Raw genomic sequence first — 13,999 nt, forward strand, 5'->3', positions numbered from 1 at the left:
GAGTCACTCTCTGTACCCAACACTGATTCAAGTTTCGTAGGCATTTAATACACGTAGAATCAAAGAGTACATAATGTTTTACATTTTGCTTCTTTTACTTTGCATCATGTTTTGAGGCTCACCTGCAATAAATGTTATAGTGCATTTAAGTGGTTCATACCTGAATGTTATTCCATTCTACTAATATACTATCTTTTCTTTATCCAAATACCATTTGGTAGACATCTAAGTTTTTCCCACTTTTTGGTTGTTTTGAATACCACTGCTGTGAACGTCCACTTATTTGTCTTTGTTTGGAAATATGTCTTCTTTTCTTCTGAGTGAATGCCTAGGAGTGTTGCTGTGTCTCCGGCAATTCTATGCTTAATTTGAGCTACCGACAAACTTTTCCCAAGTGGCTGAACCATTTTTTGTCTTAGCACCAGTGTATGAGGGTTTCCGTTTCTCTGTATCTTGGTCAGTACTTGTTATCATCTGTCTTTTTTTGATTATAGCTGTCCTAGAGGGTGTTTCTTTTCTTTTTCTTTCTTCTTTTGCTTTTAAATAGACATTTTATGGCAGTGTTAGCAAGCTTGGCCAGAAAGTACAGAATGTTCCCATACACCTTCTACCTCCACACATGCACAGCCTCCCTTGCGATTAGCCTCCCACATCAGAGTGGTGCATTGTTTATATTGATGAACCTACCGTGATACATCATGATCTCAAAGTCCATAGTTTACATTAGGGTTGTGTCTTGCACATTCTGTGGATTTTAACAAATGTACAATGACACGTATCCACTATTACAGTAACATACAGGGTAATTTGACTGTCCAAAAAATTCTCTGCGCTCTGCCTTCTCGTTTCTGTCCCCTGACACCTGGCCATCATTGATCTTTTTAGTGTGTCCAGAATGTCCTATGATTGTGGTTATAATTTGATTTTCCTAATGATTTTGAGTGTGTTCTCATATGCTTATTCACTATTCAAATATCATGTTTGATGAAATGTCTGTTTAGCCCTGGCTGGTGTGGCTCAGTGGATTGAGTGCTGGCCTGTAAACTGAAAGGTTGCTGGTTTGATTCCAGGTCAAGTCCCTCTCTGTGGGCATGTGAGAGGCAACCAATGATGTATCTTTCACACGTCGAAGGTTCTCTCCTTCTTTTTGTCTGCCTTCGTATCTTTCTAAAAATAAATAAAATCTTTTTTAAAAAGTCTATTTAAATCTTTTGCCTAATTTTAAATTGGATTGTTTGTTTTCTTGCTTTTTTTTAGAGTTATATGAGCTATTTATATATTCTGCATACAGGTCTATTATCAGAGATAAGGTTTCATACATATATTCTAGTCTGTGGGTTTTGTTTCTTCATTTAAAACTTTATTTATATTTTATTGCATGTCCCCCCTTACCATTTAGTCCCCTTATATCCCCCCTAAAATTTTAAAAAAATATTTTATTTATTTATTTTTAGAGAGAGAAGAAGGAAGGGAGAAAGAATATCAGTGTTAGAAACATTGATTGGTTTCCTCTCATATGTGCCCCAAATGGGGACTGAACCTTCAACCCAGGCATGTGCCTTCACTGGGATTTGAACTAGTGACCTTTCACTTTGTGGGATGATGCTTAACACACTGAGCCACACTGGTCAGGGTTTTTTCCTTCATTTTTTAATTGTTTTGTTTTGAAGCCTAAAGAGTTTTATTTGGATGCAACCCAGTTTTCCAACTTTTTTTAATGGCTTGTGCTTCTGGTATTATATTAGAAAAACTTTGCCCGCCTAAGTCACAAAGATTTTTATGGTTATGTTTTTTTTCTGAATTTTATAGTTTTAGCTATTATGTTTAGACCTAAGATCCATTTTAAATTAATTTTTGTACATGTGGTCGAGTAAGGATCTAAATTCATTATTTTGTATGCAGGTATACTGTTGTCCCAGCACCATTTATTGAAAAGATATCCTTTCCTCATTAGATTGCCTTAGCACCTTTGTCAAAAGTCATGTGGCCAAATTTACTTTTATTTCTATTTCCTTGAACTTGAATATTTATTTTTACCCCAGTACCACATTGTACCACATTGTATTTTATGTAGTTTTAAAATTTGGTTTTGTTTTCTGGTAACATATAGAAAATGAGGAAATCATTATTATGTTTTTTGTTTTTATTTTTAAGATTTTATTTATTTATTTTTGGAGAGGGAAGGGAGGGAGATAGAGAGAAAGAGAAACATCAATGTGTGGTTGCTGGGGGTCATGGCCTGCAACCCAGGCATGTGCCCTGATTGGGAATCGAACTGACGACCCTTTGGTTCACAGCCTGTGCTCAATCCACTGAGCTATGCCAGCCAGGGCCATTATTATGTTTTTAATGTTTATTGATTTTAGAGAGGAGGGTGCGGGGAGAGAGAAACATCGATTGGTTGCCTCCCATTTGCGCCCTGATTGGGAATTGAACCTTCAACTGTTTGGTGTCCGGGTTGATGCTCTAACCAACTCAGCCACCCTGGCCAGGGCAAGGATACCATTATTATACTATTCACTTTGTTTTCTGTTTCTTTTCTTTAAAAAGATTTTTTTTTTAAAGATTTTATTTATTTATTTTTAGAGAGGGAAGGGAGGGAGATAGAGATAGAGGCAGAGAGATAGAGAGAAACATCAATGTGCGGTTGCTGGGGGTTATGGCCTGCAACCCAGGCATGTACCCTGGCTGGGAATCGAACCTGGGACACTTTGGTTCCCAGCCCTCGCTCAATCCACTGAGCTACGCCAGCCAGGGCAAAAGATTTTATTTATTTACTTTTTTAGAGAAAGGGAAAAGGAGGGAAAAAGAGACAGAGAGAAAGATCAATGTGTGAGAGAACCACCTATCAACTGCCTCACCATAGGCATGTGCCTTGATCACACATCAGGCTGGTGACCCTTTGCTTTGCCAGACAATGGCCAACAAACTGAGCTATATTGGTCTGGGCTGTACCATTTACTTTCAGTACTTTTCCTTTTTCCACTTCTACTATATAGTTACAATTATTTTTACTGTTCAGGTTCTGTCAGATCTCAGTGTGATCTGGAAACTTTTACTTAATGTTTGCTTTCCTGCCATGTTCCATTTCTAGTGGCACGAGAGTTTTTGTGTATTTAAAGAGGACACAGCTCTTCATGACTTGATTACATTACAGTTTTTATGAAATTCTGGTTCTACGATAAAACTCAGAATGAAAGCAACTTCATCTTTTAAAAGTAATGTATAACTATTGTTTTAATATATTTTATTGTTTATGCTATTACAGTTGTACCATCCCCCCTTCATTCCCCTCCACCCTGCACACCCTCTCCCACCCACATTCCCCTCTTCAGTTCATGTCCATGTGTCGTAAGTTCTGTAGCTTCTATATTTCCCATACTATTCTTGCACTCCCCCTGTCTATTTTCTACCTACCATCTATGCTACTTATTCTCTGTACCTTTTCCCCCTCTCTCCTGTGGCTAACCCTGCATGTGATCTCTGTTTCTGTGGTTGTGTTCCTGTTCTAGTTGCTTGCTTAGTTTATTTTGTTTTAGTTGTGGTTGTTAATAATTATGAGTTTGCTGTCATTTTACTGTACACGTTTTTTTTCTTCTTCTTAGATAGGTCCCTTTAACATTTCATATAATAAGGGCTTGGTGATGATGAACTCCTTGAACTTGGCCTTATCTGAGAAGCACTTTATCTGCCCTTCCATTCTAACTGAAAGCTTTGCTGGATAGAGCAATCCTGGATGTAGGTCCTTGCCTTTCATAACTTGGAATATTTCTTTCCAGCCCCTTCTTGCCTACAAGGTCCCTTTTGAGAAATCAGCTGACAGTCTGATGGGAATTCCTTTGTAGGTTACTGTCTCCTTATCTCTTGCTGCTTCTAGGATTCTCTCCTTCATTTTTAACTTGGCTCATGTAATTATGATGTGCCTTGGTGTGTTCCTCCTTGGGTCCAACCTCTTTGGGACTCTCTGGGCATCCTGGGCTTCCTGGAAGTCTATTTCCTTAGCCAGAGTGGGGAAGTTCTCCTTTATTATTTGTTCAATTAACTTTTCCACTTTTTTTTACTCTTCCCCTTCTGGTACCCCTATAATTGGGTGTTGGAATGTTTAAAGATGTCCTGGAAGTTCCTAAGCCTCTCCTCATTTCTTTGAATTCTTGTTTTTTCGTTATTTTCTGTTGGATGTTTCCTTCTTCCTTCTGGTCTACACCATTGATCTGAGTCCCAGTTTCTTTCCCATCACTATTGGTTTCCTGTGCATTTTCCTTCATTTCACTTAGCGTAGCCTTCATTTTTTCACCTAATTTGCAACCAAATTCAACCAATTCTGTGAGCATCCTGATCAACAGTGCTTTGAACTGTGCATCTGATAGGCTAGCGACCTCTTCATTGCTTAGTTGTATTTGTTGTGTAGCTTTGATCTGTTCTTTTGTTCAGGCCATTTTATTTTGTTTGACACGCTTGTTATGTAGTGAGGGGAGGAGCCTTAGGTATTCATCGGGGTGGGGCAACCCATGTCGCTGGTGTCAGTGAGGGAACAATAGCGCCTGCTTTGCTCTCTGCTGGATCCTAGTCCTTTCTGCCACTTCCCCCAAGCAAACTGGGCCCTTCTGGTGCTGATTCTCATGTGGATGGGCTTGTGTACATTCTAGGACCCTGTGGGTCTCTCCAACAAACTCTCCTGTGAGGCTGTGAGTCTCTTCTGGCACCTCAATCCCCACAGGTCTTTTCAGTTGTTTTGGGTTTTATTTCACCACACTGGGGCCCTAGGTTGTGCGTTTCGTCTTGCTCCCCAGTATCACCTGGTTTATCTGCACATGAATGTGGGACTGCCCGGGGTCTGCCAGCTGCCTTGTGCTCCATGCCCTGCTCCACCGGCTGCCGCCATTTTTTGTTGTTTTTTTTTTTTGCCTCAACCCCTCTTTGCCTGGCCGCCCAACTCCTCCCCTCCATAGGTCTAGATGAATGTGTCTATTTTAACTCCTTGGTTGTCAGACTTCCATGCAGTTCAATTTTCTGTCAGTACAGGTTGTTTTTCTGTTTCTAAATTGTTGTCCTTATTTTGGTTGTGCGAGGAGGCACAGTGTGTCTAACTACACCTCCATCCTGGCCGGAAGTCCAGTACCATTAACTTTTAAAGGTGATGTTATATTTATAGAACAAAAAGAAAATCAACTACATACCTACTGAAAACAAAGCATTCATAATCTGAGTTTGATTTCAGTAAGTGTTAAAAATTCCACATAAAATAATAACTTGAATTAAAAACACTTGAAAACAATTTAATAATCCTTTGAATGCTTTTTAAAAAAAGATTCCATCCATTTTTTATTTTTAGAGACAGGGGACGGGAGGGAGAAAGAGGGAGAGAAACACCAAAGTATGCTTGCTTCTCATGTGCCCCCCACTGGGTACCTGGCCCACAATCCATACATGTGCCCAGACTAGGAATGGAACCAGCAGCCTTTTGGTTCAGAGGTCAGCTCTCAGTCCACTGAGCCACAGCAGCCAGGGCTGAATGGAGAAAATTTTAATGTACAGATTAACAAGTTACAGCTATTAACTTTATAAAAGGAGGAATATGCTAAGGTGTCATTATGTAAGTAACAAGGTAAGGAATTGGCTGCTACCCCTAAAACTCTTAATTCTGACTTCTAAGATGGGAAATTATTGATTATTGATATAGTTGTGGTTGGTGTATTAGGGGACATGTTGAAAGTTGTTCTGGGAGTGTTGGAAAAATTGTGAGTCTAGCTATGGGACGGGTCTGCTTTCAGTAGGTTGAAATAGTATACCGAGCAGTGAGTGAGTGTTGACAAGAAGCTAAGAGAAAGGTGCAGGTCCTTTTTCTTTCCTCTGATCTCCTAGCTGTGTTCCTTTGTGGCAGAAACTCACAAGGAGCCAGCTGGTTTGCTTCAGCCTAAGTTGGTTTGCTAGCCTAAGAGGGTAGATCTGGAACTGGGACAACAGCCTAATGACTGCACAGGCTACCCATTCGCTACTCAACGTTCACACACACCCTTTTCCACATAGTTTAACTTTGTATAAGAAAGGACTGTTCCCATCTAATTGGATACAGCTTTCCATTTTACAGAATAATTCATCGTCGCCCTCTCCCTGAAGTGTGATGCAGTGCTCCAGCAGTCATTGTACTCATCTCAGGGAGATGGGTTTACTGTCCAGTCATGAGCTGTATTAATTCCTCTTCAGATTAACTCCTAACCCATTTGAGCGTTTTCTTATCTAACGGCTAAACAGTAAAGGAAATGCCAACAATATTCTTCTGTAAAGCAATAATGTGAAGGATAAGGGAGAACAGTTAATATATCCAAATATGTAATATTCACAGAAACATACTTATAACAAGGAATAAACTATGCACAGTGTCCATGTTTCTGCAACTCATGACAAGAATTTATGCCTTCCTTAACTGGTTACCCATTTTACTGTGTTTCCTTTGCTGTTAGCCGGGGCCTTAGCTGGTAAAGTTCTTCAGCTGGGTGAGGTGACCCAGACCTTTATTCCTGAAGGGTCTGAATCCTCAGTGGATCTGCCTTTTTTTGTTTGTTTTGATTTTCTGTTAACTTTTACTGACAAACAGGATGTACTGAAGAGGTAGCCCACAGAATCCCAGGGCTTCCAGACATGTCCCCTGACCATGCTCTGGCAGCCAGCCAGTTTCCCCGTTGGCAATGGCAGCCCATAGAGTAACACCTTCTTTGCTGGTTGCTTTAGAGATAAATGTCCTTTAGCATATCAAGCTAACTCTCTTTTGGAAAGCTATTTCTTTTTTTTTTAAGATTTTATTTATTTATTCTTAAGAGGGTAAGAGAAGGAAAAAGAGAGGGAGACAAACATTGGTTGGTTGCCTCTTGCATGCCCCCAACTGGGGACCTGGCCTACAACCCAGGCATGTTCCCTGACTGGGAATCGAACCAGCGACCTTTCAGTTTGCAGGCCGGCACTCAGTCCACTGAGCCACACCAGCCAGGGTGAAAGCTATTTTCTTTAGTTGAAAATACTCTTTGCAAAGCTTCTCAAATCACATGACACCAATGCAATATTAAGTTCCTAACAGGACTGGTATGATTATGGTTGAGTATCTTAGTCTGAAATGTGTACAGACACACATTTTGAGGTTTTTTTTTTCATTAATTAGACTATTCGGATTTCACCACCTTGTTGTTTATTTCTTGCTGCTTGCTATCTGAGAGTATTACTTAACTCCTGTAATCATATGAGGAAAACAATTTTTTTTTGGAAAGCTCCTATGGTCTATTCTCATTAGATTGCTCAGCAAAGGATATTCATTTATTTTTTTAATTACTAAAATTTTTTTTCAGTTACAGTTGACATTCAACATTATATTGGTTTGAGGTATATAGCCCAGTGGTTAGACACTTACATAACTGCTGAAGTGCTTCCCCCATAAATAAGTCTAGGACACCCCCAGTACCATATCTAGTTATTAACAATATTATTGACTATGTTCCCTATGCTGTACTTTACATCCCTGTGACCATTTGGTAACTGCCCATTTGTACTTTTTAATCCCTTTACTGTTTTCACCCTTTAAAAAAAAATTCTTATGTGACGGTATGTTTATTGATTTGAGAGAGAGAGAGAAGGAGAAACATCGATTGGTTGCTTCCTGTACTCACCCCGACTGGCAGTTGAACCCATAACCCTGCAACTTGGGTGTGTGACCTGACTAGTTGTTGAACCCGCAACCTTATAGTGTACCAGATGACACTGTAGCCAACTGAGTCACCTGGCCAGGGCTTCACCCTATTTTCTCATGATACAGAGTGAGGCAAAAGTAGTTTTATTCTTGTGAATACACCTTTACTCTTGTGTTATTCTTATTAATTATTGTATTATTTTCCATATGAACAAATGTATACCTACTTTTGTCCCACCCTGTATAGGAGGAATATATCTTTAATAAGAATTTATTAAAGAATTAGTTAAGAATCTTTCTTAAAACTTTTCATTGAGATATCGTATAAAGTATAAATAAAAAAAAAAACACACCTCTGTAACCAAATACTCACATCAGGATACTGAACAGTAGTGATACGCCAAGAAGGCCCTCTCGTGTCCCCTTCTCATTACTCTTCTCCCAAAGCCAACCACTTGCTTCTTTTTTTAACCAGAGTTTTATGTGTTTTTATTTTTTTCTTCAGCTTTATTGATGTATAATTGCCATTATTTCAGTTTTAATAACAAAGATTTCTTTTCCCTAATTTTGACCTTTCTGTATGTGGAATTATATAACATGATTGCTTTTATATCTGGCTACAAAAGTGCACTTCAGCTTATCACCCGTCTGATTGTAGGCAAAGGATTCTACAGAAGAGTGTGCTTTTGTACTCTTATTAACAAAGCAGTTTTTTAGGAGGAAAAAAATTAGTGTATTTCCTTATTAAAATGGATAAAAATTATGCCATCTTTACTCTGAAATATTGATTGTTAAAACCAATACTCACAAGTAATTTTCAGTGGCTGGTAAAAGTATTTTTAGTAGTGAATGAATATAGAGTGTGACTGATTTTCTTTAATCCCAAGGACAAGAACTGTCAGAGAAAAAATTGGCAGCAAAAAAATTTCAGAATATTAATAGTAGTTAAAACTTTGTCTAGGTTGGATTTTGGGTCATTCCCCCCACCATCCCCTACTATCTCCAACCCCTGCTGTCTAGCATACTTTTATCTTTCAAAGTGTTTAAAATATGCATTACATGGCATTATTAGGAGGGCAGAAGAGATTTCCCTGTACCACTTAACTGAATGTCCTGAAGTGTAATATAATTTTGTTTGCTCTTACAGGTATTTCCTTGGAAATGGCAGCTGTGACAGTGAAGGAAGAATCAGAAGATCCTGATTACTATCAGTATAACATTCACGGTATTCCTATCTAATACAATTGTTCTTTCCAAAAGGTATTACTGGTGAAAATTTAAATTTATCAATTGCCTGAGTTCTTGAAATACATTTTATTTATTGTTCCTTGATTGGCACATTTACCTGTGATATATACTAGAATAAAATAGATTTTAAAAATTAGGCAGTACAATAAACTTAATTACAGGGGAAACATAGAAAAGAAAAGCCATTACTATTCATGAAAGGTACAGTAAAAGCGGCACAACCTAGAATTCAATTCCAGTTTCTGATATTTGTAAGGCATGAATGATCTGAAACTTTAATAGTTCATTAAAGATTTTTTAAAATTAATTTTAGGAAGTGGGAGAGAGGAACATTGATTTGTTGTTCCACTTATTTATGCATTTATTGGTTGATTCTTGTATGTGCTCTGACTGGGGATCAAACCCACAACCTTGGTGGATTGGGTGGATGCTCTAACCAACTGAGCTACTCAGCTTGGGTGTTGAAACTTCAATAGTTGTATTTGTGCAACAAAAATAACTGTGTAAACATTATCATTATCTTAAAAATCTATAAAAGGTAAGACAGTAGTAAGCTATAGCAACTTTTTGTTACATGTCTTTTTGCTTGATTATGAGGAAGGAATTAAAATTTATAATTTCACAATGAATTTTGCTTTTAAGCCCTAATAGACTTTAGTTTGGAAGAATGTTTTCTAGATTTCATAGAAAGTTTAATTTTTTTGCATGTGTAAATTACATCAAAACATTTAAAGAGTAAAATCTGTTTATTTTTTTGTGTATGCCTATCAAACCATGGTCACTTCAATCAAGATAATGAAATGTCCATCACCTCCAAGCTTCCTTGTGTCAGTTTGTCAATTCACTGCTCTCCCCAAGCAACCACTGATGTGTTTTCTATCATTTTAGATTAGTGTCCATGTTTTAGAAATTTATATAAATGGAATCATCACCAAGTATGTACTGTTTTTCCTGGAGGGTGGTGTGCTGTGAATTGCTTCATTCCATTCGATTGTTTTGCAGTTCACCCATGGTGTTCCATATACCAGTAGCTAGTTCCATTTTCTTTCTGGGTATTATTCTGTTGTATGGCTATACTGCAATTTGTTTGTCCCTTTGTTTATTGATGGACATTTAGTTGTTTCCAGTTTGGGCTGTTAGGAAATAAAGCTGCTGTCAACTTTTGTGTGCAAATTCTTGTGTGGAAATATGCCTTCCTTTCTCTTGAGTAGATTCCTAGAAATGGAATAGCTGGGACATATATGGTAGGTATTCAACTTTTTAAGAAACTGCCAAACTGCTTTGCACAGTGCATGAGTATACTGTTTTACATTTCCTTCAGCAGTGTATGCTAGTTCAAGTTGCTTCACATCCTTGTCAACATTATGTGGTCAGTCTTAATTCTGTATAGTCATTTTAGTGAATATCTTATGATACCTCATTCTGGTTTTAATATGCATTTGCATAATATAGGGTTAGTTCATTTAGAGAGCTAAGCCATTATCTGTTCTGGAATAGTATAAAAGTGTTATGAATTAATTTATTCTGGTTTGTAATCATGGGAATGAATACCTGTATCCATATGTTAAACTGTTTTATGGTGAATTCCATGATTTTTATCGGTCAGTTTTGAACATTTTATTGCTTGTGAGATTAGGAATTGCATGGCTAAAAGCTTGAGATAAATGTGAAAGTTTTTAATTAAAAAGTTAAAAATTTGGAAGATGTTTAGCCTTCATAGCAGTTGTTAGTACCTTAAAACATGTATGAATTTATTAAATACTGTTTAATATTTTTTCAACAGATTGTTTAATTATTTTAATAATAAGTTTACCTTTCTTTTTAGTATTGTGTTTTTAACATTTGTGTTACATTGACCAGGATTTTGAAAGCTTTTTTTTTCGGGTCTTCTTATGAAATTGGGAGTGCGATTTTAAGATGATGCCTGAATAATAAGAGTTGGAAACCAGATATTATGAGAGGAGAAAGATTGTCTGAAATGATACAATCTTAAATGCAGTTGAAGAAGGTGGGAGCCAGACAACTAGTTTTTTTGTTTGTTTGTTTGTTTTGTTTTCATCTAGCAAGCTGACAGATACAGTCCATGAAGTTTGGATATTTTTCCTAGTAATTGAATTTTGACAGTTCCTTGTGTATTCTGAGTAAAAGTCCTTTGCAGTGTGATTTGCATACTTAGGGGTTTTTTTTTCCTTGTATGGATTGTGCTTAAGTATCATAGCTAAGAAATCTTAGTCTGACCCAACATCATAGAGATTTTTCTTCTATTTCATAATAATTTGTATGGTTTTACACATAAGACTGTGATCAGTTTAGACCTAGGTTTTGTACAGAGTGCAAGATAATGAGTACCCAGTTTCCCAGCATCCTCTGTTGGAAAGGCTGTTCTTTTTCCATTGCATTACCTTTACATCTCTGTCAGTTTCTTGAGTATATTCTGTTACATTGACCTCTGTGTCTATCCTTTTGCCAAAATTACATTGTCTTGAAATCATACTGTAAGAGTCCCTCAAAATTGTTCTTTTTCAAAATTATTTTGCCTATTTTAACTTCTTACCGTTTCATATGAATGTTAAAAATCAGCTGTTGATTGGTTAAAAAATCCATTGGGGATTTTAATGACAGCTGTGCTGAATCTATAGAGTAACTTGGGTTAAATATCCTAATACGGAACCCCGTAGTTCATGAGCATGGCATATATGTCTTACTTGTTTAGCTGCGCCTTGATTTCTTTCATCAGTGCATTGTTTTCAGTATAGAGATCTTGTACATACTTTCTAAGATTTATATTTAAACAGTTAATGTTTTTTTTGGTGTTAATAAGTGGTACTGTTCTTTTACATTTCAGCTTCCAATTATTTACTGCTAACTACAATAGATTTTTTACGTTCTGACCTTGTATCTAGTGACCTAGTTAGAATTCACTTACTCTAGCAACTTTTTGGTTCAATATTTTGGCTTTTCTAAATAGACATTGTTATTATTTTCCTTTTTTTCCCTCTTGTGTTAGTTGTACTGCCTGGGATCATCTAGTGTTATGTTGAATTGGAGTAGTGAGAGCAGATAATCCTACCTTGTCCAGAGAAGAATCTTTCAGTATGACAGCTGTGGGTATGTTTTTGTGTCAGTTTGGGAAGAGTTTTTATGGTGATTAGGTGCTTGTGAAAGGTTTTTATTGCAGCTATTTAGGTGATTACATGGTTTTTCTTGTTTAGAATATTCAAATGATAATTGGCATTAATTTTCAAATATGGAATCAGCCAGGTATTCCTAGGATAAACCGACTTGGTTAATTTTTATTTATTTCTTTATTTTTATGTTTCATCCTCACCCAAGGACATTTTTAAAATTGCTTTCAGAGAGAGGGGGAGGGAGAGAGGAAGGGAGAGAGACTATAGTATCAATCAGCTGCCTTCTCGCGTGCCCTGATCTAACCCACAACCTGGGTACGTGCCCTGACCTGGAATTGAACCTGCGACCTTTTGGTCCACAGGAGGACACTCGAACCAGTTGAGAGCCACACTGGCAAGACCCATACTTGGTTAACTTTTAAATTTCTTTTTATACTTATAAGACTATTTAGTTTATGTATTTATTCTTGACTGATTTGGTGCATTGTATCTTTTAAGGAATTTGTGTATTTTGTCTTTAAGCTTTTTTAATTTTAATGTTAGTAAGGGTTTATCCTGATCCCTCATTTTCAATTTTGTGATTTGTGCCTTTCATTTTTTTTCTTGGTTGGTCTAGCTCAGGTTTATCAAGCTTGACAGTGTAGATATTTAGATCAGACAGTTAGCTGTTGTTGATATTTGTTTATTTGTTGTATGCTATGTGTTGTATGATGTTCAGTAAACGTGACCTCTAACCACTAGGTAGGTATCAGTAGCAACTTCCAAGTTACGAGAATTAAAAATGTGTCCAGACATTGCCATGTCCCTGGGGAACAATATCATTCCCAAAACAGAACCACTGGTCCAGCTCTGGAGTTTTCTCAAAAAATATTTTCCCTCAGTGATCCAGCTTTTATTTTGGAGTTTTTTGCTCTTGATGTTTCTTTGTCTTCTGTTGCTTTAATTTTGTTTCTTAAGATAGAAGCTTAAATTGTTGATTTGAGATCTTTTCCTGTACAAGCATTTAATGCCATAAACTACCCCCCATAAGCATTCGTTTAGCAGTACCTCATGAACTTTGATGTGTATTTTCATTCAATTCAAAATATTTTCTAATTTCTCTTGTGGTTTCCTCTTTGTCCTGTGGTTTATGTAGAAGTATGTAGTTTTAATTTCTCTAAATTAAAATTTGTGGACTTTTCAGATATCTTTCTGTTAATGATTTGCAGTTTATTTTTATTGTGCTTAGAGAACATTCTTTGTGTAATTTCGTTTAACTTTGTTAAGGTTGATTGATAAAGTGGTACAAACGTGCTCTGTCCTTTCTCATATATCTGTGTCCCTATTCTATAAATTGCAGTAGTGTAGAAATGTCCAGTTGCCTCTGTGGGTTTGTCTGTTTCTCCTCTCATTTCTGTCATTTGTGCTTCATGCATTCTGAGGGTCTGTTGTTAGGTGTGAGTCTCATAGAAGCTCCTTCTCTTGGGCTACTTTCCTAGCCACCAACCCCTGTCCTGACTTGTAACAACCTAGATTAGTTCTGTCTGTTTTTGTATTTCATGTAAATAGAATCCTTCAGCAGGTTCTCTTTTTTTGTAAAACAGAATTTGTGAGACATATCGTTTGGTGTGCTCCATTTTTTGCATTGCTGTATTATATTTCTAAAATGCTTTTTAAAATGAAATGTTTAAAATCTACCAATAAATTGTACATCTGCAGAGGTTCACTGGAAATCTTTTGTTGTCCTCATCTCCCACATGACATAACATGTTAAATATGTAATTGACATCCTTCTTTGAGCTCTCCCAGATTACCACTTTTTCCCTGTTCCTCTTGAGTTCACCTTAAGTTTTATTGAAATGAAGCTTGTCCTTCCTGATAAGGCTTTTATAGTTCTACCTTGCATATAATCCCACAGAGGTGTCTGTGTGTGTATCTGTGTATAAATATTTTATGTATAGTATTTTCT

General features: G+C 37.0%; 1 protein-coding gene across 1 annotated transcript in view; it reads left to right on the top strand.

Moving 5' to 3' along the window:
* The window catches only part of LOC114500711 (general transcription factor II-I-like), a 162,765-nt gene that overhangs the window by 58,118 nt on the left and 90,648 nt on the right, over nucleotides 1–13,999 (top strand). Inside the window, 1 exon segment of the mRNA XM_036020083.1 lies at nucleotides 8,823–8,900. Coding sequence (XP_035875976.1) covers nucleotides 8,823–8,900 — 78 coding nt within the window.

Source organism: Phyllostomus discolor, chromosome 3 (assembly GCF_004126475.2).
Source record: "Phyllostomus discolor isolate MPI-MPIP mPhyDis1 chromosome 3, mPhyDis1.pri.v3, whole genome shotgun sequence".
In the NCBI taxonomy this organism is placed as follows: domain Eukaryota; kingdom Metazoa; phylum Chordata; class Mammalia; order Chiroptera; family Phyllostomidae; genus Phyllostomus; species Phyllostomus discolor.